At 40.3% G+C, this 24,585-nt stretch overlaps 1 protein-coding gene across 4 annotated transcripts in view; it reads left to right on the plus strand.

Annotated features, from left to right (window-relative positions):
- The window catches only part of lrguk (leucine-rich repeats and guanylate kinase domain containing), a 110,995-nt gene extending 86,688 nt beyond the window's left edge, over positions 1–24,307 (plus strand). For 2 of the 4 annotated variants that reach the window (XM_048553904.1, XM_059654497.1), the window contains 4 exons: positions 3,699–3,787; positions 6,755–6,886; positions 16,364–16,539; positions 24,032–24,307. In XM_048553904.1, coding sequence (XP_048409861.1) covers positions 3,699–3,787; positions 6,755–6,886; positions 16,364–16,539; positions 24,032–24,222 — 588 coding nt within the window. In that variant the 3' untranslated portion in view covers positions 24,223–24,307. The remainder of the gene's footprint in view (positions 1–3,698; positions 3,788–6,754; positions 6,887–16,363; positions 16,540–24,031) is intronic. The other 2 variants (XM_048553905.1, XM_048553906.2) reach the window with 2 other exon arrangements.
- Positions 24,308–24,585: the final 278 nt, after the last annotated feature.

Genomic DNA, 24,585 nt, shown 5'->3' on the forward strand with positions numbered 1-24,585 from the left:
GCTTTTAATTCAACATAATAGATTTGGAGCATCGTTAAATCTCTTGTAAAGTATCCAAGCCCTCTTCCTACTGACTTTAGTACCTCATTTGCATTGACTTCATCTTTTCAACTAATAATAACAATAAATTTTTACAGTCCATTCAAAAACAATAACTTATGTTTATATAGAATCTTTGACATGATGAGCATTCCAAGGCATTTCACTGCAGTCTTATAACACAAAATGTGACTCCAAACCACAGAAGAAGGTGTTAGGTCAGTGACAAAAGCCTGATCAAAGAGGTAAGTTTTAAGGAACATATCAAAGCCGGAAAGTGTAATAAAGAGGCAAAAAGGTGTAGGGAGGGAATTCCAGAGCATAATGCCTTGGGAGCTGAACCAGAGGAGCCTGGATGAATAATATGTGCATAATCACTGAAAGTAGGAGTACACAGTTAATAAAGTACACAGCATCCTAACATTTGTAAATAGAGTATAGAGTACAAGGAAGTTTTGTTAAACATGTACAGAATGCTAGTTCAGTCTTGCAGTGAGTCCAATTCAGGGCACAATATAGAAAATGTGAAGGTATTAGAGACAGTGCAAGAGAGATGCACAAAAATGATTCAAGGGGCAAAGAATTTCAATTATGAACATAGATTGGACTGTGATTGGGACTGTTCTCCCTGGAGAGAAGAAAGTGGGTATTTGATACAGGTATTCAAAATGATTAGAATTCTGTACTGTGTGGAAGGGAACAACTCCCAAGGTAGTTCAAGAACTAGAGGGTGCAGATTAATTCCAAAGACAAGCAATGGAGAAAGAACAAAAATCATTTTCATGCAGGAACTGTTTATGATTTGTAACGTACTGTCTGACAGTGTGGTGGAAATTTGGTCTCCTCCTCACCAATCGCAGATGCATCTGCCCATGAGAGTATCGGTAAAACAGATTCCTTATGGAGGTGAAGTCAGAAACCACATGATACTAAGCTACAGTCCAACAGGTTTATTTAAAATCATAAGCTTTTGGACCACTGCTCCTTCATCAGGTGAAGTTCAAACTTGTGGAGATAAAGTATGTGTTCACATTGAGAATCCCCTCATCATGCTTTGTAGGTTAAATGGGATGGGCTTCAAACAGACCTAGCAACTCAAAACTGGGTATTCATGAAGTGATCTGGGACGTCAGAAGCAGTAGAACTGTACACCAGTACAATCTGTAATCTCATGGCATGGCATATCTACTACTTTACCATTATCATCAAACCAGGGGATCAATCCTAGTTCAATGAAGAAGACATGCCAGGAGCAGCACCAGGAGTACCTAAAACTGAGGTGCCAACCTCGTGAAGCTACAAAACAGGACTACATGTATGCCAAACAGCATAAGCAATAAGTGATAGAAATAGCGAAGCGAGTCCACAAATGATGGATAAGATCTAACATTCGCAGTCCTGCCACATCTAGTTGTGAGTGATGTTGGACAGTTGAACAACTCATTGCAGGAGAAGATCCCGCAAATATCCCCACTCTCAATAATGTGGGATCCCAGCATGTTAGTGCAAAAAGTTAGTTAAAAGAATTTGCAACAATATTCAGCCAGAAGTGCTGAGTTGATGATCCATTTCAGCCTCCTCCAGGGGTCCTCAGCATCGCAGTCAATTTTATTCACTTCAAGTGATATCGCAAAACATGATGGAGGCACTGCTTGCTGCAAAGCCAATGGATCTTAACAATATCTGGCAATTGTACTGAAGATTTATGCTCCAGAGCTTACCCATGTTGCTAGCAAAACTATTCCAGTACAGTTGCAACACTGGCATCGACCTGACAATGTGTAAAATTGCCCCGGTATTTCCTGTAAACGAAAAGCAGGACAGATCCAACCTAACCAATTGCTACCCCATTTGTCCATCTCAATCATAAGGAAAGCAATGGAAAATATCACTGACAGTGCAATTAAGCAGTACCTGTTTAGCAGTAACCAGTTCACTGACTCCCAGTTTGGGTTCCACCAGGCCACAGTTCTTGACCTCATAATAGGCTTAATTCAAACATGGACAGATGAACTAAATTTCAGAAATGTGGTAAAAGTGACTGCCCTTGATATCAAGGCTGCACTTGGATATGTGTGACATTGAGAAGCCCTAGCAAAACTGGATTCAATGGTAAGAGGGAAACTCTGTTCTGGTTAGGGTCATGTCAGGAACATAGGAAGATGGTTGTCGTAGTTGAAGGTTTGTCATCACAGTTCCAGGACATCTCTGCAGGAGTACCTTAGGGTAGTGCCCTAAGCTCAGCCATCTTCAACTGCTTTATGAATGACCTTCTTTCTAATATATGATCAGAAGTAGGGATGTTCAGAGGTGATTTGCACAATGTTCAGTGCCATTCATGACTCCTCAGATACTGAAGCAGTCTATTTCCAAATATGGCAAAAGTTGGACAATATCCAGTTTGGATTGACAAGTGGAAAGTTACTTCTGCGCCACACAAGAGCCAGAAAATTATCGACTCCAAAATGAGAAAGTCTAACCATTGCCCCTTGACATTTAATGGCAAGACCAAGACTGAATTCTCCACTATTAACATCCTGGAGGTTACATTTGACTGGAAACTGAACTGGTGTAGCCATATCAATACAGTGGTTACCAGAGCAGGCCAGAGACTAGAAGTCCTGCTGCAAATAATTCATCTACTTACTCCTCAAAGCCTGTCTCAAATAATTCCATGAAGTCTCCACATGTACATAGTACATGACAACGACCAAGCTAACTTAGAGCTGGCTCCTAAAGTGAACCTTAATGCTCTTGTTTATATCTGTCATCCATGGCTCCCTGATTGGACCAGGTTACTAGCCCCAATCAGGGAATTCATACTGTATGAGATCCACCTGGCTGGGCTGGCCAAATTTTACTATACTGTCCAGCATCTCCAATGCACATGTCAGGAGCGTGATGGAATACTCCCCACTTTCCTGGGTGGAGTGTAGTTTCAACAACACTCAAAAAATTTGGCACCACCCAGGATAAAGCAGCCTGTTTGATTGGCAACACGTAAATGTTCATTCTTTCCACCTCCACCCTCAGAAGTGACAGTGTGTTCCATCTATGAAATGAAAAAGAGCAGAACTTCATCAAGATAATAAAGTGTGAAGCTGGATGAACACAGCAGGCCAAGCAGCATCTCAGGAGCACAAAAGCGAACGTTTCGAGCCTAGACCCTTCATCAGAGAATATCTCAGAACTTCACCAAGGCTCCTTGGGTAGCACCTTTCAAAGTCATGACGACTACTACCTAAAAGGACTTGGGCAGCAAAGACTTTGGATCACCATCTCCTGCAAGTTCCCCAGCGCATGACTCACTATCCAGACTTGGAAATATACGACTGTCCTTTAGCATCGCCGGTCCAGAATCCTGGAACTGCTTTACCTAATAGCATTGTGGGTGCACTTACACCAAATGGATCGCAGCAGTTCAAGAAGGGAACTCACCACCGTGTTTTTGAATGGGAGATACATACTGGCCCAGCCATTGATGCCCATATCCCATATAAATTAAATAAAAACTCTGATTAAGAAAACTTATTAGAATTAAATTGTTAAAGATTATTCCAGTGGATAGAAATACTTATTAATCTGTTGTTATTTAACCTCTAGTTGTGTTTTTTTTGCTTTATTTAGATACACTTCACAATGTTACCTTTGTTATTTAGGAACAATATTCTTTGGAACAACGCCAGAAGGTGGCACGGGAAGCTGTAAAGGGAAAACCTGCAGGACCATGCACCTATCTGTTCAAAAGGTGATTAGCCTTGAATTCCTCTGATTCATGAGATTCAGTTCAGTATGTTGACCAGAGTTCAGCACACCAATGTGACATGGTTCTGTTCCTAACTGAGAGTCTTAGATAAGTATCAGTTTTACCAGGCATGCCTGAAGGATTGCTCATTGATACATCGATAGTTCAACACAATGAATTTGCTATCAGTTCTGTGATGCTGAATGAGGGTCACTGGGCCTGAACTAAGAACTCTGCTTTCTCTTCACAGATGCTGCCAGACCTGCTGAGTTTCTCTAACTATTTCTGTTTTTGATTCTAATTTCCAGCATCTGCAATTCTTTGTTTTGTTTTCATGTCATGATGCTAGTTTACTTTTTTAATGGCAACCAAGTTGTGTACTTTTTCACCTCCACCATCAATTTCCTCCTTGCTGTCCTGAAGATGCTAACTCTTACGTTAGTATTGTGTATGCTACACGAGCAACTTCCTCATAGTAATTCCCACCCTTTCCATCCTCATCTGCTTTTGTGTAAGCATAAACAGGACATGATGGCAGACTTTCCAGACATGATTTTTTTATAGATGACCCTGACTATTAACAAAAACATTGTCCCAATATGTTGCTGAAGAATACTGCTGATTCCTAGTGTTTCCACTGCCTGCTCTCCACAAGCTTTTTCAGGTTGCATCAATATTGGACGATTACTGTTCTGTGCATTTTCTGCAGGAGATTTATAAACATTTTCACTGTAATGACATTGATAATTTTGCCACACCACAATGCACATAGTTGGTAGATATAAAGTTCAAATTGGAGAGCAGGTGGGTAACTTTGATGTGACAGGGTTTTGAGCTTGCACTTTCCCCAGGAAATAATTAAAGATCGCACAGGCCAAAACAAATCTTAAGTTTTAAAAGCAACATAGTGAGGCAGCGTTTGATTTAATAATCAGGGTCATCTGTAAAAACCTCATGTTTGGAAACCCTGTCATCATTTTCTGCTTAGAATAAATGGGGTTTTGACCAGTGAGTTGCTTATATACCATAAAGAAAATACAATTTTAAATTTAAGTTGTAAGCATTTAATGCCATGAGTTGATAAAGAAAGTACTAGACACAGGTTAATTCATGGGGTTGAGGAAGACTTCAGTTTTGGATGACTTGTACTGCAAAGCCCAATTTTTGAAAGACATTTTACATTGTTGCTCAAGGCATTGTCACTGCACCTTATTCTGTAATGGCATGGCAAACATCTGACAGAAAGAATAAACGAGCCCTAAAGATGTACTTAGTATCCCTTTTGGTCATAAGCTGTTTCTTACTCCCCATTTTAGTAACTTAGAGTCTTGCAGATTTACAGTACAGAAAATGACCCTTTGGCTCTCTGCCTGCACCAGTCATCACTCTAGTCCCATTTTCGAGCACTTCATCTATTATCTTCTGTGCTATGGCACTTCAAGTGATCATCTAAATAGTTTGTAATTGTTATGATAACTCCTGACTCTATCATCCCAGGCACTGAGTTCTGGATGGCTACTGTCCTGCAGGTGAAAAAAACTTCCTAAATCTCCTCTAAAGCTTCTACTCCTTACCTTAAATATGCCACCTCGTTATTGAACTCTAATGGGGAAAAGATTTCTTCCTATTTATGCCCCTCATAATTTTCTACATGTCAATCATGTCCTCCCAACAGCCTTCTCTCTCCTTGCCGTAAACAGCCCTACCTTATCCAGTGTCTCTTCATAGCTGAAACACTCCAGCCTATTGCAAAATCCTGGTGAATCTCCTCTGCAACCTTTTTAGTGCAATCACGTTTTTTGTATAGTATGGCTACCAGAACTTCACACAGTTCTGCTCTTACTTTCCATGCCTCCATTCATAAAGCCAAATGTCCCATATTCTAGAGATAACAAGGTGTAGAGCTGGATGAACACAGCAGGCCAAACAGCATCATAGGAGCAGGAAAGCTGACATTTCAGGCCTCGACCTTTCTCCTTTGATGCTGCTTGGCACCCCAAGGTCTCTCCGTTCCTCTGTATTCTGTAGGGTCCTACCAAAATGCTTCACCTCACACTTTTCAGGATTAAATTCTATCTTTCATTGTTCTGCTCATTGACCAGCTTATCTATGCCACCTTGTAGTCTAAGACTTTCCTCCTCACTATTTACCATATGACCAGTTTTCATGTAATCTGTAAACTTGTTGATCAAATCTCCTGTGTTCATGTCTAGATCATTACGCACAATACAAATAGCAAGTGATTCTGCATATGCCACTAGACACAGAGTTCCAATCACAAATTCAACCTTCAACCATCACCGTCTGCCTCTTGAAGCTCAGCCAATTTTATATTTAATTTAACAAATTATCCTGGATCCCATGGGCTCTTACCTTCTTGACCAGTCTCTTAGGCAAGACCTTGTCAAAAGACTTACTGAAGTGTTATGTCGGTGACATCCAATCCACTGCCCTCATCTATGTATCTAGTTACCTCCTCAAAAATCACAGTCAAACTGGTGGACAGGCTGTGAGTTACTGACAAGTGAGTTACTTATCCCACTTTCCCCAATTACACTGCAAGTACCCCACAAATCAGAATCAAGTTCTTCCACACCGGCCTTTCAGTGACAAATTCTCCAATCTTATTTGCCCTGTACCAATCTGCACATGGCTCAGCTTGTTAACACCATTTTATCCTGGATCATTTCCCAAGGGTGGCACTGGGCAGGAAGGTCTACCCATCTGCAATTGATGGGTAACCAACTAAAGTGTGTGACAAGCCAATTAAGAACAATTAATTGCAAAATTCCCAGTTGACCTACAGGCACTATTATTATTCTAATATATTGTTAATATAAAAATAATCATGAATCACAGTGCTGTTTTGATGGGAATGAAGGAGAGGAAAGAGATCTGAGTGATGAATATCTTTAACCTTTTTCAAAAGAGAGGAAATTAATTTAATGGTAATAAATTCTCTTACTGTAGGGTTCGAAATGTCCCCACCATCACCAGCACTACCGGTGCTGTATCAAAAATCACATCCTATACATCTCTTATCCCTGTTGTCAATTCAACTGATTATGAAGGGAGCTCACGCAGCTTATCTCATTCAATCAGGTATGCCTAATTCAACTTCATTTCAAGGTTTTTATTGAGAGTAAGAGGTACATTTTAAAAATTGCCTTTCGGTACTAATTTTGTGCTCTTCAAGGTAAAATATACTAACGTTGATAAATGGAATGATCATCATTTTGGGAACCTCATACAGTTCTAGGTCAGGCACGTTACAACAATGTTGCAGTCTCAGAAAACATCCCATGCATAAGTGTTTCACCCACCCACTCCGGCCACTATGTGACTTCTCAAGTTTTGCTGATTACAGACACTTTAGTTCCATTCATACTTCATGGAAATTAATTATATATTCTTCCAGACTTATGCCATGTTGGGGGGGGGATTGCATATTTGGGCATGTCTGACATGCACGCATGCAAACATAGGCACTCACACTCTTGTTGGATTTAGTTAAATATAATAAATTAGACAGCCTGTGTAAATTCCATACTGCTGGTTCTTAAAATCCATCCATTGTCTCATGCAGCACCATGATGTACATTACGCAAGTTTGATATCTTCCATGCAGCAAAGTTCAACTATTCCAACTACGTCATTTGTGAGAGGCAAAATGAAGTGAAAGCCAATGTCCTATCAGTCAGTTCAAAGTGACAGACTGACAGCTGAAGAACAAGTGAGACTCTGAAAGCTTGTGTCTTCAAAGGAACCTGTTGGACTATAACCTGATATTGTGTGATGTTTGACCTTGTCTACCCCAGTCCAACACCAACACCTCCACATCAAAGTGACCTCAGGAGAGATGTGGAAGCAATTATTTGAAATTGGATAGATTTAATTTCCTCATACACTTATTTGAATTGACCTATGGAAAATCATTTCTTCCCCTCGGCATGGGATTTCATTTGAAAGGAACACCCTCCTTTCATTTTGCTCAACCTTCTTTACATCGAACACCCTGACAACATTAGTTGCCTCTGCTATGTCAAACATGTCTTGAATGTAGGTTCTGCCTTCAGAAGGCAATCTAAGTTTAGGAAGTATGATTAATTTTTTTAATCAAATTCCTTTGCAAGTTGTGAGCATCATTGGCTAGGCTACACTGTTATGTGTGGAGTCAAATGTAGACCAGACCAAGTAAGGATGGTCGATTCTGTTCCCTAAAGTAAGGACATTAGTGAACCATTTTTTTAAAAAATGGCAATCACGGTCATGTCATCATTAGAGAGACTTTTAATTCCAGATTTTTACTGAATTTTTGAATTCAGGATGTTAAGATTTGAACCTATATCCTATGAACATTAACCTTGGTCTCTGGTTACTGGGCCAGTGACATTACTACTGCACCGCCGTAATGAAGTATTCTTGTAAGTGGCCACTACTGATATTCTGATGCACTTCACAAGTTAGGGCTGAGAGATTCATTGTTTTAACTGGCTCAATATTCAACAGCTGTAAATATTTTAATGTCATATTAGACGTCAGCTGTAAAGATGTGCAATCTAAAGATGTGCAGGCTAGGTGCATCGGCCATAATAAATCGCCCGTAGTGTTCAGAGGTGTGTGGATTATAGGGGAATGGATCTGGGTGGGATGCTTCAAGGGGCGGTGTGGACTTGTTGGGCCAAAGGGCCTGTTTCCACACTGTCGGTAATCTAATCTAATGTTTGCTGTTATGCACTTCTATTCTGACTGTTATCATCCTTCTCTATGGGAGTGCAAAGAATGGAGTACCATTCAACATTCCCAGCTCCAGAGAATTGATGAATATTCTCTCCATTATCCTCTCATGAAAATAATTTGATTTTTTTTTGTTTCCAGTAAAAAAGCTAACTCTAAGGATCAATTCCAAAGGTATTACTTTAGCGCAGTGTAAATTCTTTGTGTGCAGTCCTAATAATGGGCTTTGGCGGATTATTCTATTGCAGAAGCTACCATAACCCAGACTGTCCAATATACAAGGGTGACAATAAGTTGCATTTATATGCCTGGTCTAAACATTCCAGGGTGCATTACAGGTGGTTACCGAATCATTTTGATACTCGGTGATACATTGTGATAAATGTTGAAGAGCTTGTTCAAAGACATTGACTTTTAAGAGAGAGGCAGAAAGGTAAAGTTAATTATTTCTAGAGAACATGACCGAGACATCCAGCCTCAAGGTGGCTACAGAAGAAATAACTATAACATAACCTTTTCCCCTTTCATGTTAAAAACAAACAACAATCATATCTTGCAACCGATTTTTAAAAAGCCATTTGCAGCATATTCTTGTCTGTTTCAGCTGACATTTAGGCCCATTCCTAATTGCTCTTGAGCAGGTACTGGTGAACTGCTTCCTGAATTACTGCAGTCTACGTGGAATAGGTACACTTACAGTGCTCTATGGGAAGGAGTTACAAGACTTTAACCCAGTGACACTGAAGGATTGGTACAACGTGTGGCTAGGAGATGGTGCTCCCAAGTATCTGCTGCCTTTATCATTCTAAATGGTAGAGGTTGTAGATTTGGAAGATGCAATCTAGGATGCCGTAGCAAGCTGTTGCAGTACATCTGGGAGATGGTGCACACTGCTACCACTGTGTGTCTGTTGTCACTGTGTATCTGTTGTGGAAGAAGTGAATATTGAAGGCATTAAAAATGGATACCAGTCAAGTGGACTGCCTTGTCCTGGATGGTGTCAAGTTTCTTGAGTATTGTTGGAGCTTTATTCATCAAGGCAAATAAATAATATTCTATCACATTCCTGCCTTGCAACTTGCAGATGGTGAATGGACTTTGGGAAGTCAGGAGGTGCTACAGGATTCCGAGTCTTTGATCTGTCCTTGTAGCCACATTATTTACATAGTTGGTCTGGTCAGTTTCTGGTTAATGGTAATGCCCAAGATGCTGGTAGTGGGCAACTCGGCAATGGTAGTTCCTTTGAATGTCAAGAAGCGATGGTTGGATACTCACTTGCTGGAGATTGTCATTGCCTGCACTGTATGGTTAAATGTTGCTTGCTACTTGTTAGTCTGAGCCTGAATAATGTCCAGGTTTTGCTGTATTTAGACATAGTTTTCTTCAGTATCTGATGAATCGTGAATGGGCTTGAAAATTATACAATCATCAGGCAAAATCCCCACCTCTGAACTGATGATGGAGGGAAGGTCATTGATGGAAGAGATGGAGATGAGTCTACGACACTACCCGAGGAAACTCTTACAGTGATATTCTGTGGCTGAAATAATTGACCTCTAACAACCACAACCACATTCCTATATGCCAGGAATGACTCCAACCAGGGGAAAACACCAGTTTTGCCAGGGCTCCTTAATGCCACAGTGGATCAAATGCTGCCTTGATATTGAGAGCAGTCACCTTCACTTCCCTTCTTGAAATCAAAATCCAAAACAGCTACTCCACAACAAAAATGTAGGATGAAATATATAAGAAAAAATATTGGAATTTTGGGCGCCTGTGATCGAGAGACGGCAATAATCTTGTGACTTTAAAAAATTGGAAAAATCAGTTTGGCAAGAATCAGGAGTTTGTAGAATTATTTTGAGGTGGCTCCTTAGAGTATCACATTCTAGAAACAACCAGAAATCAGGTGCTGTACTAGACTTGGTTTTGTATGATGTGACAGGATGGCCTCAGATTAAAGATAGGTATCAGCAGCTCGATATTCTGGCACCAACAACGATGTCATTGAAGTTTGTATCCAGTTTTAAAAGGAAAATAGTGGATCTAGGATAAAAATTTAAATAAAGGCAATTGAAGTGAACCAGAATACTAGGGCAGAAAATAGATTAGTAGAGAAACCGTGGCAGACATTCAATGTCCATATTTCAGAATACTCAAGAAGAATGTTCCTTCAAAAAAGAGAAGTTGCAAGGGGAAGACCCATCATCCAGATTTAACTAAATAATGTAAAGAAAGTATCAAACTGAAGGAAAAAAGCAGATAAATGTACAAAGATGCTGGCAGGTCATATTGAATGGAATATGAAAAATGGTAGAGTATGACAAACAGATGAATCAAAAGAAAGAGACTAGACTATGAGAGGAAGATGGCTAGGAATGTAAAAACAGATAGCAAAAGTTTACACAAGTATTCAAACAGGAAAATATTAAGTAAATGAGTATTAGTTTCCTAGATTTTGAGAATTGTAAGTTGATAGTAGATAATATGGAAATGGCAGATGAAATGAACAAATATGTTGCTTCTTCTTCAATTTTGAGGACATGAAAGACATTCCAGTAATTGTCATGAATCAGGAGAGGGAAAGGAGAGGGGAACTTGGTGAAATTACAATCACCAAAGAATAAATACTGGGCAAACTGATTGAGCTATATACTGACAAGATCCTGGGTCCTCCTGGATTTTGTCCTATGGTCTTACAAGAGGTGGCTCATGAGGTAGTAGATACATGGATATTCATTTTCCAAATTTCACTAGATTATGAAAAGTTTCCATCGGACTGGAAAGAAGCAAATATAGCCCCTTTTTTTCAAGAAACAAGGTGGGTGATAGTTTCCTGTTTTCAATTGACCAGTTAGCTTGATGTCTGTCATGGAGAAAGTGCTACAATTGATCGGCAAAGAGATTGTAGTTGGAGACTTAGAAAACCTTGAAGTAATCAGGAAGAATCAGTGTGGTCTTCTGAAAGGGAAATTAGCTCTTTGTAGGAAGAACATGCTATGTGGATAAAAGGGAGCTCATTGACATACTGTATAGGGAAGGCGCCACATAAAAGGTTATTGAAAAAAGTATGAATTTTGATTATAGGAAGTAACACATAATCATGGATAGAAGATTGGCAGAAAACAGAGTATGCAAAAATGGGTCTTTGATGGGTAAATAGTAATGAGTGGAGTGTTGCACAGGTTCATCCTAGAATCCTCAACTTTTTACAATTTATATCCATCACTGAGATAAGGACAACGAAAGCATGGCAGCTAGTATTGCTGAAAACACAAAAATAGATAAGAACGTATGTCATGAAGAGGACATAATGAAGTTGCAGACAGATATAGGTATGAATATAGGAAGAATCTGTCAGGTGGAATATAATATGAGATACTGTGAAATTGTTCATTTTGGCAAGAAGAATAAAAAAGCAGCATATTCCTCAAATGGAGAATGGCTGCAGAATTCTGAGATTCAGAGATTCAGAGACACTAGGTTTTCTAGTGCATGAGTTACCAAAGGTCAGTATGCAGATTTAGCAAATAATTAAGAAAGCTATTGGAATGCTATCCTTCATGAAACTGAATTGAACACAAGGTGTTATGCCACCATTCTATAGGGCATTGGTAAGATCAGATCTTGAATATTGTGTATAGTTTTAGTTTCTTTATTCAAGGAAGGATGTAAATACATTAGAGGTAGTTCAAAAGCGATTCACTAGATTGATACCTAGAATAAGCAAGTATCTGTTGAAGATTGACAAGCAATTGAAAGAGACAGGGAGTATAGAGTTAAATGGAAAGATAAGCAACAGGATAGCATGTGTACAGGTGGATTTAAGCTCAAGGCAGACTAGGAATACAGCAAAACGGAAGGATAGCTTAAGACATTTCAGGATTTCCAACCTCTCTAATGATAAGAAAGTTAGCATTAAGGCACTTTATCTAAATGCTCGTATTCGCAACAAAGTAGATGAATTAACAGCACAAATCCTCTTGAATGATTATGATGTGGTAGGCATCACTGAGACGTGGTTGCAGGGAGTTCAGGACTGGCAGTTAAACATCCAAGAATACACAACATATCATAAAGACAGGGAGGTGGGCAGAGGGGGTGGGGTTGCCTTGTTAGTTAAGAATGAAATTAAATCTACAGCACTGAATGACATAGGGTCAGAGGATGTGGAGTCTGTGTGGGTGGAGTTGAGGAACCACAAAGGCAAAAAAACTATAATGGGAGTTATGTACAGACCTCCTAACAGTGATCAGGACCAGGGGCGCAAGATGCACCGAGAAATAGATAGGTCATGTCAGAAAGGCAAGGTCATGGTGATCATGGGGGACTTCAATATACAGGTGAATTGGGTGAATAATGTTGCCGGTGAATCTAAAGAAAGGGAATTCATGGAATGTTTGCAGGATGGCTTTTTGGAACAGCTTGTGATGGAGCCCACAAGGGAGCAGGCTATTCTGGACTTAGTGCTATGTAATGAGCCAGACTTTATAAAAGACCTTAAAGTAAGGGAACACTTAGGAGGCAGCGATCATAATATGGTAGAGTTCAGTCTGCAGTTTGAAAGCGAGAAGGCAAAATCGGATGTAATGGTGTTACAGTTAAATAAAGGTAATTACAGGGGCAAGAGAGAGGAATTGACGAAAATCGACTGGAAGCAGAGCCTAGCAGGGAAGACAGTAGAGCAACAATGGCAGGAGTTTCTGCGTGTAATTGAGGACACAGTACAGAGGTTCGTCCCAAAGAAAAAGATTATCCGGGGTGGGATTAGACAGCCATTGCTGACAAAGGAAGTCAGGAAATATATCAAAGAAAGAGAGACAGCCTATAAAGTGGCCAAGAGCACTGGGAAATCAGAATATTGGGAAGGCTACAAAAACAAACAGAGGATAACAAAGAGAGCAATAAGAAAGTAGGGGATGAAATATGAAGGTAGGCTAGCTAGTAATATTAGAAATGATAGTAAAAGCTTCTTTCAATACATAAAAAACAAATGAGAGGCAAAAGTAGATATTGGGCCGCTCCAAATTGATGCTGGAAGGCTAGTGATGGGAGATAAGGAAATAGCTGAAGAACTTAATAAGTACTTTGCGTCAGTCTTCATAGTGGAAGACATGAGTAGTATGCCAACAATTAGGGAGAGTCAGGGGGCAGAGTTGAGTATGGTAGGCACTACAAAAGAGAAGGTGCTAGAAAAGCTAAAAGGTCTATAAATTGATAAATCTCCTGGCCCCGATGGGCTACATCCTAGAGTTCTGAGGGAGGTGGCTGAGGAAATAGCGGAGGCTTTGGTCGTGATCTTTCAAAAGTCACTAGAGTCTGGGAAAGTCCCACATGATTGGAAAATTGCTGTTGTAACCCCCTTGTTTAAGAAAGGATCAAGGCAAAAGATGGAAAATTATAGGCCAATTAGCCTAACCTCGGTAGTTGGTAAAATTCTTGAATCCATTGTCAAGGATGAGATTTCTAAATTCCTGGAAGTGCAGGGTCAGATTAGAACAAGTCAGCATGGATTTAGTAAGGGGAGGTCGTGCCTGACAAACCTGTTAGAATTCTTCGAAGAGGTAACAAATATGTTAGACCAGGGAAACCCAGTAGATGTTATCTATCTCGAATTCCAAAAGGCCTTTGATACAGTGCCTCACAGGAGGCTGCTGAGCAAGGTGAGGGCTCATGGTGTTCGAGGTGAGCTACTGGCTTGGATTGAGGATTGGCTGTCTGACAGAAGGCAGAGAGTTGGGATAAAAGGCTCTTTTTCAGAATGGCAACCGGTGACGAGTGGTGTCCCACAGGGTTCAGTGTTGGGGCCACAGCTGTTCACCTTGTATATTAATGATCTGGATGAAGGGACTGGGGCATTCTGGCGAAGTTTGCTGATGATACGAAGATAGGTGGACAGGCAGGTAGTACTGAGTAGGTGGGGAGGCTGCAGAAAGATTTAGACAGTTTAGGAGAGTGGTCCAGGAAATGGCTGATGAAATTCAATGTGAGTAAATGTGAGGTTTTGCACTTCGGAAAAAAGAATACAGGCATAGACTATATTCTAAATGGTGAGAAAATTCGTAAAGCAGAAGTACAAAGGGATCTGGGAGTGTCGGTCCAGGATTCTCTAAAGGTTAACTTGCAGATAGAGTCCGTGGTTAAGAAAGCGAATGTAATGTTGTCGTTTATCTCAAGAGGGTTGGAACATAAAAGCAGTGATGTGGTTCTGAGGCTTTATAAAGCTCTAGTTAGGCCCCATTTAGAATACTGTGTCCAATTTTGGGCCCCACACCTCAGGAAGGACATACTAACCCTGGAGCATGTCCAGCGGAGATTCACACGGATGATCCCTGGAATGGTAGGTTTAATGTATGATGAACAGCTAAGGATCCTGGGATTGTACTCATTAGAGTTTAGAAGGTTGAGGGGAGATCTAATAGAAACTTACAAGATAATGTATGGCTTAGAAGGGGTGGACGCTAGGAAGTTGTTTCTGTTAGGCGGGGAGACTAGGACCCGTGGGCACAGCCTTAAAATTAGAGGGGCTAAATTTAAAACTGAAATGAGATGGCATTTCTTCAGCCAGAGAGTGGTGGGCCTGTGGAATTCATTGCCACAGAGTGCAGTGGAGGCTGGGACGTTGGAGGCCTTCAAGGCAGAGATCGACAAATTCTTGATCTCAGAAGGAATCCAGGGCTACGGGGAGAGTGCAGGGAAGTGGAGTTGAAATGCCCATCAGCCATGATTTAAATGGCAGAGTGGACTTGATGGGCCAAATGGCCTTACTTCCACTCCTATGTCTTATGGTCTAAGCTAAGCTTGTTGCCATTGGTGTTTAGAAGAATGAACAGTGATTTTATTGCAATATATAGAAACAGGAATAGTTTTGGAATTTAATTTTAGAATTGGGGTTTGGTTGTCTGAGCAGTTGATTTGCCACGCAGTGTAAAACTTGCAGTGTGCGTTCAATTCCTGTACCAGCTGAGGTTGCCGTTGAAGGTTCCATCTTCTCATTAGACAGTCATCACTGTTTTAAAGTTACTTAGCAGTTGGTTGAGACAGGATCATTAAATATCTTTAAGCGGGACGTAGATAGATTTTTGTTAGTCTAGGGAATCAAACTGTGTAGATGAGAATCTTGAATTTGAAACAAACATATATCAACCACTATCTTAAAGAATGGTGGAGCGGGCCCAATGGGCCAAATAGCTGCCTTCACTCCTAATTTGTAAGTTCATTTAGCGTGTTATAACAGGAAGAGCACACAATCTCAGTCGCTTTGGTTTACTTGCAGCTTAAAATGCTGGAAAAACATAACACGCATTTCACTATCTGAAGACAGATGGGGTTAAAGCCCTCCTCCGTACTAGCTCTGATTAGCTGGGTGGGGGTGAGGTTTGGGTTGTTGTTTTCATCTTCTCTGCTTGCACAGTATGCTGATGGGTCAAAAAAATGGAAATGACATTATGAGCTCTTTCACAGAAGGGAAATTTATTCCATACCCAGTCAGCAAATCTCCTGGTAGCAGGAATGCTGTGTTATTCCTTTGGATTTGACTTGTTCCTTCAAGGTTGAAAATCACTCTTTGAAGCTATTGACTGAACATTTTTTTGAAAGCACTTTCTTCCAAGGAATAGGGCAATGGTGGATTCTGACACTTCCTAAGGCCTTTGTGGTTTCTGTCATGGATGCTGAGGACTTTTATGTCGGCATAAACCATTGCCCTCAGATGTTTCCAAACCCAAGAAATGTTTAGCTCCAACTAGAATTTTTATCCTTGTAAAAGTAAAATACCTATAAGAGATTAGCACATAAATAATTCCAGACCTCTAACCATGTTATTGCTTTCTCCATCAGCTCTGAAGCAACCGGAGAACATTTTCAGGAGTCCTCATTTTCATCTGTCGAAGTATTTTCAGAAATGATTAAAGCTATAGATCTAGAAACTGATTCCTCGATGGATGCTGTCTCTCAGGCAATACTATCTGAATATAAACTCATGGCAACCTCAAGCTTCAGGAAAATAGCAGAAGGTTTGTCTACCCATTATCGCAAAGAAAGCTGCTAAATAAGGCAGGCAGGAAGAAATGAGGAGATGAACAAGGAGGATTGATTTGAATTTTCAGATTAACTATTGAGGTTTTACCGTTAGTTGATTGGTCATACAGAACTCACTCATCTGGATAATTTACAAGAATACCAATAACAGGAAAAGCCAAACTTTATATAGTTCTGAGAGAAGTGTCCTGATAGGCTGACAAGCAGACTCAGTTTGGTAGAGGTGTTGCCATGGAGAATGTATTAAATAATAATGATTGACAGTTAACTGCCAGGCTTTTTTTTACGTGTTTGAACCAGGCAGAATGACTCTGATTAGGTGGGACATTGTTCTGAGAAATGAACCAGTAAGTTGAAATAGGCACAGCACATGTATACGTTCTTTTGGTCTATAAAGAATAGGATGCTGTGTATTAATTGTCTACAGCTCCCAGCACACACAAGTACATCTCAGCTCAAATCTGACCAACAATAGTTGTTATTGTAATTCTTTGCATATTCGGGACTATTCAGTAAATGTTGTCCAATTGCAGAATCCCACCTAATGTTAGATGATGTGTTATGAGTTTTGCAAATGCAGATTAGTTGGGTAAAATCAATGCCTTGCTTATTACTAACAGCTGAAGGGATATGCCTTTCCAATACAATCTGCCACTCTTTGATAAATATGACAATATGTGACTCTTGGTCCTGAAAAGTAAACAGTCTGCCTCAGATAACTCTGGAAGGTATCTAATATGTTTGAACAACGGGTGAAGCTAATCAGTTTTTACTGCTGCTATGGAACAGAAGTGACATTTACCACTAACAGGATGCTGCCGTCAAGTCAAAAAAATTGTTCTGGGTATCTCACAACTGAGCAATGTGGTTTGTGAGTTTTAGTGGTGGTGTGACACCAAGTATGTTGAGCATAATGCCAAAGGTCTAGCAGATTAAATCAAACAGTATATCCTAATGGTCACAACAAGCAAGTTACTAACCATACAAAACCATCCTACATCTATAAAACTTGCAACACAGTGTCCAACATTCGAGCACAAATGTTGAATTATCCTGCATGTGCAAGGAATTGTACTGGCAACCAGTTGAGGTTTGTCAATCAGGCTTGCAGTGTGGTCCACTTTGCCTGTACTGAAAGCCACACATCTTAATACACAAGGCCCTGTTCTTTTATAGACAGAAAGAACATATGCATGCACTGCACTGGTTTCAACTCAATGAAACAACTATTAGCCATTTATCAGTTTGTTTTTCAGGACAATGCCTGACCAATCAGAGTCCACTTGCCTGGTTTACCATTCAGTGAAAGCCTGGGAATGACATGTCATCATAACCGCTACGTTCTCCACGATAATATCTCTACCAATCAGTGTCCCAGTTGTCCATGCTACTTTCATGATGTAAAAAAAACTTAGAGTGAAGAGTTGGTTTATGCTTTTACTAGCTTTCTTATGATTTGCTTCGATGCGTGCAAGATGAAAAACTTCAACACAATATAGTTCTAATTCTGAAGAAGGTTCACAGGACTTGAAACATTAACTCAGTTTTCTATCCATAGATGCTGCCAGACCTGCTGAGTTTTTCCAGCAATTTCTGTTTTTGTCGTTTCAGATCTCCAGCACCGCAGTTCTTGGTTTATTTCAACAAAATATGTCTTCATTCAGCAATATTTTTGTATATTTGATGATATATGAGACCATAAGACCATAAAATGTAGGTGCAGAAATAGGCCATTCAGCCTATTTGGTCTGCAGCACCATCCAATAAGACCATAGCTGATCTGATAATGCTCAAGTCCAATTTCCTGTCTTTTTCCCATAAAACTTCATTTCCTAATGACTAGAAATCTGTCTTTCTCAGCCTTGACAGCCCTTAATGATTAAGCATTCTACCCGTGAGAGAAGAAATTCTTCCTCATCTGTCTTAAATGGACAACTTTTTAATCTGAGATCACTCTTTCTGATCGTGGAGTCTCTATAAGGGTGAAGAACCTTTCTGCATTTACCCTGTCAGGAGTCATCTGTTTCAATAATGTCACCTCTTGTTCTTCTGAACTCCCAATGAGTACTGGCCCAACCTACTCAACCTGTCCTCATGAGAGAGTCCCTCCATACCCAGGATCAACCTAATGAACCTTCTCTGGACTGTCTCCAATGCCAGTGTATCTTTCTTTAGATAAGTGGGCCAAAATTGCTCAGAATACTCCAGATGTGGTCTAACTAGTACCTTGTATAGTGTCTGCAAGACTTCCCTGTTTTTATAGTTTTTGAAATAAAGACCGCCATTCTATTTGCTTTCCCTGATAATGGGAACTGCAGATGCTGGAGAATCCAAGATAACAAAATGTGGAGCTGGATGAACACAGCAGACCAAGTAGCATCTCAGGAGCACAAAAGCTGACGTTTCGGGCCTAGACCCTTCATCAGAGAGGGGGATGGGGAGAGGGTTCTGGAATAAATAGGGAGCAAGGGGGAAGCGGACCGAAGATGGAGAGAAAAGAAGATAGGTGGAGAGGAGAGTATAGGTGGGGAGGTAGGGAGGGGATAGGTCAGTCCAGGGAAGACGGACAGGTCAAGGAGGTGGGATGAGGTTAGTAGGTAGGAAATTGAGGTGCGGCTTGAGGTGGGAGGAAGGGATGGGTGAGACGAAGAACAGGTTACGGAGGCAGAGACAGGCTGGGCTGGTTGTGTGATGCAGTGGGGGGAGGGGACGAACTGGGCTGGTTGTGGGATGCGGTGGGGGAAGGGGAGATTTTGAAGCTGGTGAAGTCCACATTGATAACATTGGGCTGCAGGGTTCCCAAGCGGAATATGAGTTGCTGTTCCTGCAAACTGCCTCCCCCTCTCTCCCCATCCCCCTCTCTGATGAAGGGTCTAGGCCCAAAACGTCAGCTTTTGTGCTCCTGAGATGCTGCTTGGCCTGCTGTGTTCATCCAGCTCCAGACTTTGTTATTTGCTTTCCGTTTTCTCCAACTTGGATGCTAGCTTTTTGTGTTTAATTGTGAGAACTCCAAAATCTCTCTATGCTGTCATTTCTGCAGTCTTTTTCCACTTAAATAATATTCAGGTCCTCCATTCAACTTGCCAAAGTGCATATTTCGCATGTTCAACCATTATGTGTTATTAGTTAGCCAATCCTCTATACATGCTCGTATATAGCATCCAGCACCACAAGCTGTTATTAGTTAACCTAACATTTGATACCTTACCCAATGTCTTTTGAATATTCAAATATATTACATCCATTGCTTCCCCTTTATCTACGTTGCTTGTTACCTCCTCACACAAATCTGATAAATTTGTCAGGCATGATTTCCCCACACTAAGGTATGTTGACTCTGCTTGATCAAAGCGTGTATTTCTGAATGACCTGCTTTTACATTCTTCATAATATACTCTAATATTTTCCCCATGATAATTATTAATTGGCCTTAGGTTACCTGTGATTTTTTTGGTATCCTTCCCTTTTCAAAATAAAGGTGTTAAATTGGCAGTTTTTCATTCCCTTGGAACTTTTCCAGAATCTAAGGATTCTTGGAAGATTGCTACCAGTGTATCCACAATCTCTGTTGTCACTTAGAGTCATTGAGTCATAGAGATGTTCAGCACAAAACAGACCCTTCGATCTAACTCATCCAAGCTGACCAGATATCCTAAATTAATCTAGTCCCATTTACCAGCATTTGGCCCAAATCCTTTCTGTGCGTATATGCACTTAGATGCCTTTTAAATGTTGTAATTGTACCAGCCTCCACCACTTCTTCTGGCAGTTCATTTCAAACATGTGCCGCCCTCCACCCAAAAATGTTGCCTCTTAGGGCCCTTTTAAATCTTTCCCTTCTCACTTTAAATCTAGTTTTGCGCACTCCCCAACCCTGGGGAAAAGACCTTGACTCTTCATCCTATCCATGTCGCCAATGATTTTACATAAGGTAAAATAGCCTCAGCTTATTCAGCTTCTCCGTTTAGCTGTCACCCTCTAATCTTGGCAACATTCTTGTAAATCTTTTCTGAACCCTTTCAAGTGTAACAATATCTTTCCTATAGCAGGGAGACTAAAATTGATTGCGGTATTGTAATAGTGGCCTAACAAATGTCCTGTACGGCTGCAACATGACCTCCCAACTCATATACTCTGGGCACAGACCAATAAAGGCAAGCGTACTAAACACCTTTTTCACTAACCTGTCTACCTGTGACTCCACTTTTAAGGAACTGTGAACCTACAAAAGGAGAAAAACTTGGCCTTCTTTGGGAAATAAGGCAGGACAAGTCACTGAGGTGTCAGTGGAGAAGCACTTTGGGGCAAGTGATCATAATTCTATCAGTTTTAAAACAGTTGTACAAAAGACTAGACCTGATCAAAAAGTTAAAGCTCTAAATTGGAGGAATTTTGATGGTATTCAACAAGAGCTTTCAAAAGTTGATTGGGACAGATATTCACAGACAAAGGGAAGGCTAGAAAGTGGGAAGCCTTCAAAAATGAGATAACGAGAGTCGAGTAACAGTATGTTCCTGTTAGGGTGAAGGGCAAAGCTGTTAGAAGTAGTGAATCCTAGATGACTAGAGAAATTGAGGTTCTGGTCAAGACAAAGAAGGAAGCATATGTCAGGTATAGACAGCAGGGATCGAGTGAATCCCTGGAGGATTATAATGGCAGTAGGAGTATACTAATGAGGGAAATCAGGAGGCAATAAAGGGGACATGAGATAACTTTGATAAATAGGATTCAGGAGAATCTGAAGAGTTTCTACAAATACATTAAGAGTACTCGGGAGAGAATAGAGCACCTTAAAGATCAGCAATGGCCACCTACGTGTGCAACCACAGGAGATGGGTAAGAAAATAAACGAGTATTTGGATGCATCCCATTAGGTCCAGGGGACTTTTTTTCCCTAGTACTTTTTCTCTTGTGATAACTATTGTATTTATTTCCCCTCCTCTTTTTGCCTCTTGATTATTTAGTATTTTTGGAATGTTACTATTATTTTCCACTGTAAAGACAAAGTATTTATTCAACTCCTCAACAAATGTAAAACATAATTAAGCTCTTTTCCTAAATTATAAGACCACAAGATATAGGATCACAATTAGGCTATTCAGCCCATCGAGTCTGTTCTGCTATTCAATCAATCAAAACTGATATATTTCTCAATCCCATTCCCCTGCCTTCCTCTCCATAAGAGAAGAGAATGTAAGAATGATAATCTCTCCTGATGTTACATTCAGAACACCTTCAGGAAACTTCTGTTGTAGTCAAGAATTTCTTCATCAGTTACATGTTGAGTTCATAGCTAGTATGTTAGAAAGTCACTAAAATGTTGTCTACTTCCCCTCAACCCAGTCTATTTTAAGTTATTCTGCTACCCTCAAATACACAAAATACTTTGGCCAGAAAGCAATTCTTCTTGAGCCCTTTTTTGTCTCTCACTCTCCATAACGATCCAATGTTATCCATACCGGTTTGGTTTGCCACTCATCTGCCCCTCCATGATGCTGCTTGAACATCTGCTTTTCCAGTGGAGGTACTCCTCATATCAGCATTCTTAGGAGTGTCTGCACTGCTTAAATCAAGACTCCATTGTACTTTTTATCTTTTCAGTGCAAGGTTGTGCACTTTGGCTTTATGATGATAATGTCCTGAAAGATGGCACCATGGTAGTATATTAGGAGCATTTAATTCAAGTGCTGATTCATTTCCTGAGAAATGTTTAAGCAGTTGTTACCAATATGATAGGGTCTCATGGGAGATTAGCCCAACTCTGATCTGCCTAGATATTCCAATGGCCAGATTAATCATTTCTGTAAAGAATGTGAGGTAATTGCTCAGAAATTGAAGATTCTGTTGGGAAATTTCTGTATGCCTGGAACCATCCAAAAGTATCTATTTAAATTGTAGAAGTTTGAGGGCACCATTGCAGGTAAGTAAGTAATTACTCAGGAAGAGATAGACTATTAAACTTAGTCTAACTCCTGAGCAACTGTCCAACTGACCAACTCCCACTACAAGTTACACCTCCCGCAGACCCTGACATGGCACCACCCAACTGCCAGACTTACCCTCGGGATCTGACAACAGCCACTGGACCAGACACCACCTCTCTACCAATGCAATCCAGCATGTTGCCGGACCATTGGACCTGAAATCCCTGCATTGCTCTTGGACCTGATGTTAGACTCCACCAAAGGCCCAACACCATTCTCCCCACAATGTCCCTGTCCCTTGGGTCCTGAGACCAACACTGCCCAGCGGACCCAACACCTCAATCTCCATCCTAGTATTTAGTATGTCCCATCCAACTTGATGTATCCTGAATACTCCATCACTTACTTGGCCCCCTTACCCCTTTTTCCTGTCAGTGTACCCCACTCGGCACCCTAACCATCAAGATGCATACCTCTACCCACCTGGCACTCTACCTCACACTTGATCTTATGTGTTTGCTCTTTCACTGGACCTGTCAAATTGATTGTCACTGTTGTTTGGAACATGGTTTGCCTTCCCTGACGATCCTGCACTGTATGGGTTCTGACAGAATTAAAGTATGGCTGTAACCACAACCTTCTGTTAGAAAAGTGGAGCTTGTTCTTTATGTGAAAAATGAGCAGCGTAGTGATCTATGTGAGATTGCCACTCCACTAGCCACCTCTTGGTTCTTTGTATAACCAGCCCAGGCCAGTCTGTATGATTCATCTCATACATACACTCACCCAATATTCCCAACCCTGCCATTTACCAGAGGTGACACTGTGAAAATCTTCAGACAATGAATGATTAGGATTTGAAATGCACTTCCTAACAGGGTCATGGAACTAGATTCAACTGCGATATTCAAAGGGAATTGGGTAAATAGTTGAAGAAAAATTGTATGAATATGTGAAAGGAGTAGAGCTAACCTGATTGCTTTTAAAAGAGCTGTCACAGACTTGATTGCCCTATCCTGCTTGTTAATGTATGTATCTGTACACAAATGGTTACAGCAGAATACCAACTCCCTAATGTTTTTCCCTTCCTCTAATTGAGAAACCACGTAGGCCATACCTCATGCTTTCATATTAGTAATTTGCAGTAAGAGATGGGAAGGGGGTGGTGCCAAATATGAATTTGATCCAGTGTACAACCATCATGTTCAGTGTATCGCTAATGAACTGAATATGTTTTTCCTGCTGTCTATCACTTTTGTTTTGTTCTGGAAGGAATGTTCTTTCAATGAGAAAACTGCAACTATTTCAGTAGCTGCAAAATGATTGCTTATTCCTTTTGAGTCTTTCTTTTAAACAAAAAATGTATTCATCAAAATTAAAGATAGATTCTTCCTTTTCAAAAAATAGAGATTGAGATGCATGCGCTTGGGAAGGGAAGGGATTGTGGTAGAGGGAGATTTGAGAAGTTCACCAAAACATATTGCTGTTTTTTAAAAAAAGACCTTATTATTCAATTTTTTTTATTGCTTTTTTTTAAATGTAGGTGATCAGATTTCTTTACTCACTCTAGAGGAAGCAAAGCCAGAACCATGTAAAGAAGAAAATGTTACATGCAAATATTCTTCAATCCGAAATACCCCATCTCCTTCTCTGCGACTTGGATCTAACATCAAGCCTATTTTGCCTCCAATTCCATCAGGGCGAACAAGAGCTGAGATCCCCGACAGTCCATAGCAAGCTGTCTGTACATTAAAATGAAAATTTAAAAAATTTTAACTCCAGACTTAAAGCTGTTCCTGTAATACAAATGTTAAAAGTACTATTATTGGTAATTTGCTTTATTACTTATTACTCTCTACTTCTCTGTCTCCAATTACAACATTTATAACTTACATACTGGCCGTAACATAGTAAAAACATCCCAAGATACTTCAAAAGAATATTATAAGACACTGAGCCACATTGGGACAGGTAACTAAAAGCTTGATCACAGAAAAAGGATTTAGCGATTGAGGGATGAGAGAGTGAAAGAGAGAGGAAAACACAATGGGACTTTGGGAAGGAAATTCCAAAGCTTAAGCAGCAGTAAGTCAGAAG

The sequence above is a fragment of the Stegostoma tigrinum genome, chromosome 25, assembly GCF_030684315.1.
Source record: "Stegostoma tigrinum isolate sSteTig4 chromosome 25, sSteTig4.hap1, whole genome shotgun sequence".
Classification (NCBI taxonomy): domain Eukaryota; kingdom Metazoa; phylum Chordata; class Chondrichthyes; order Orectolobiformes; family Stegostomatidae; genus Stegostoma; species Stegostoma tigrinum.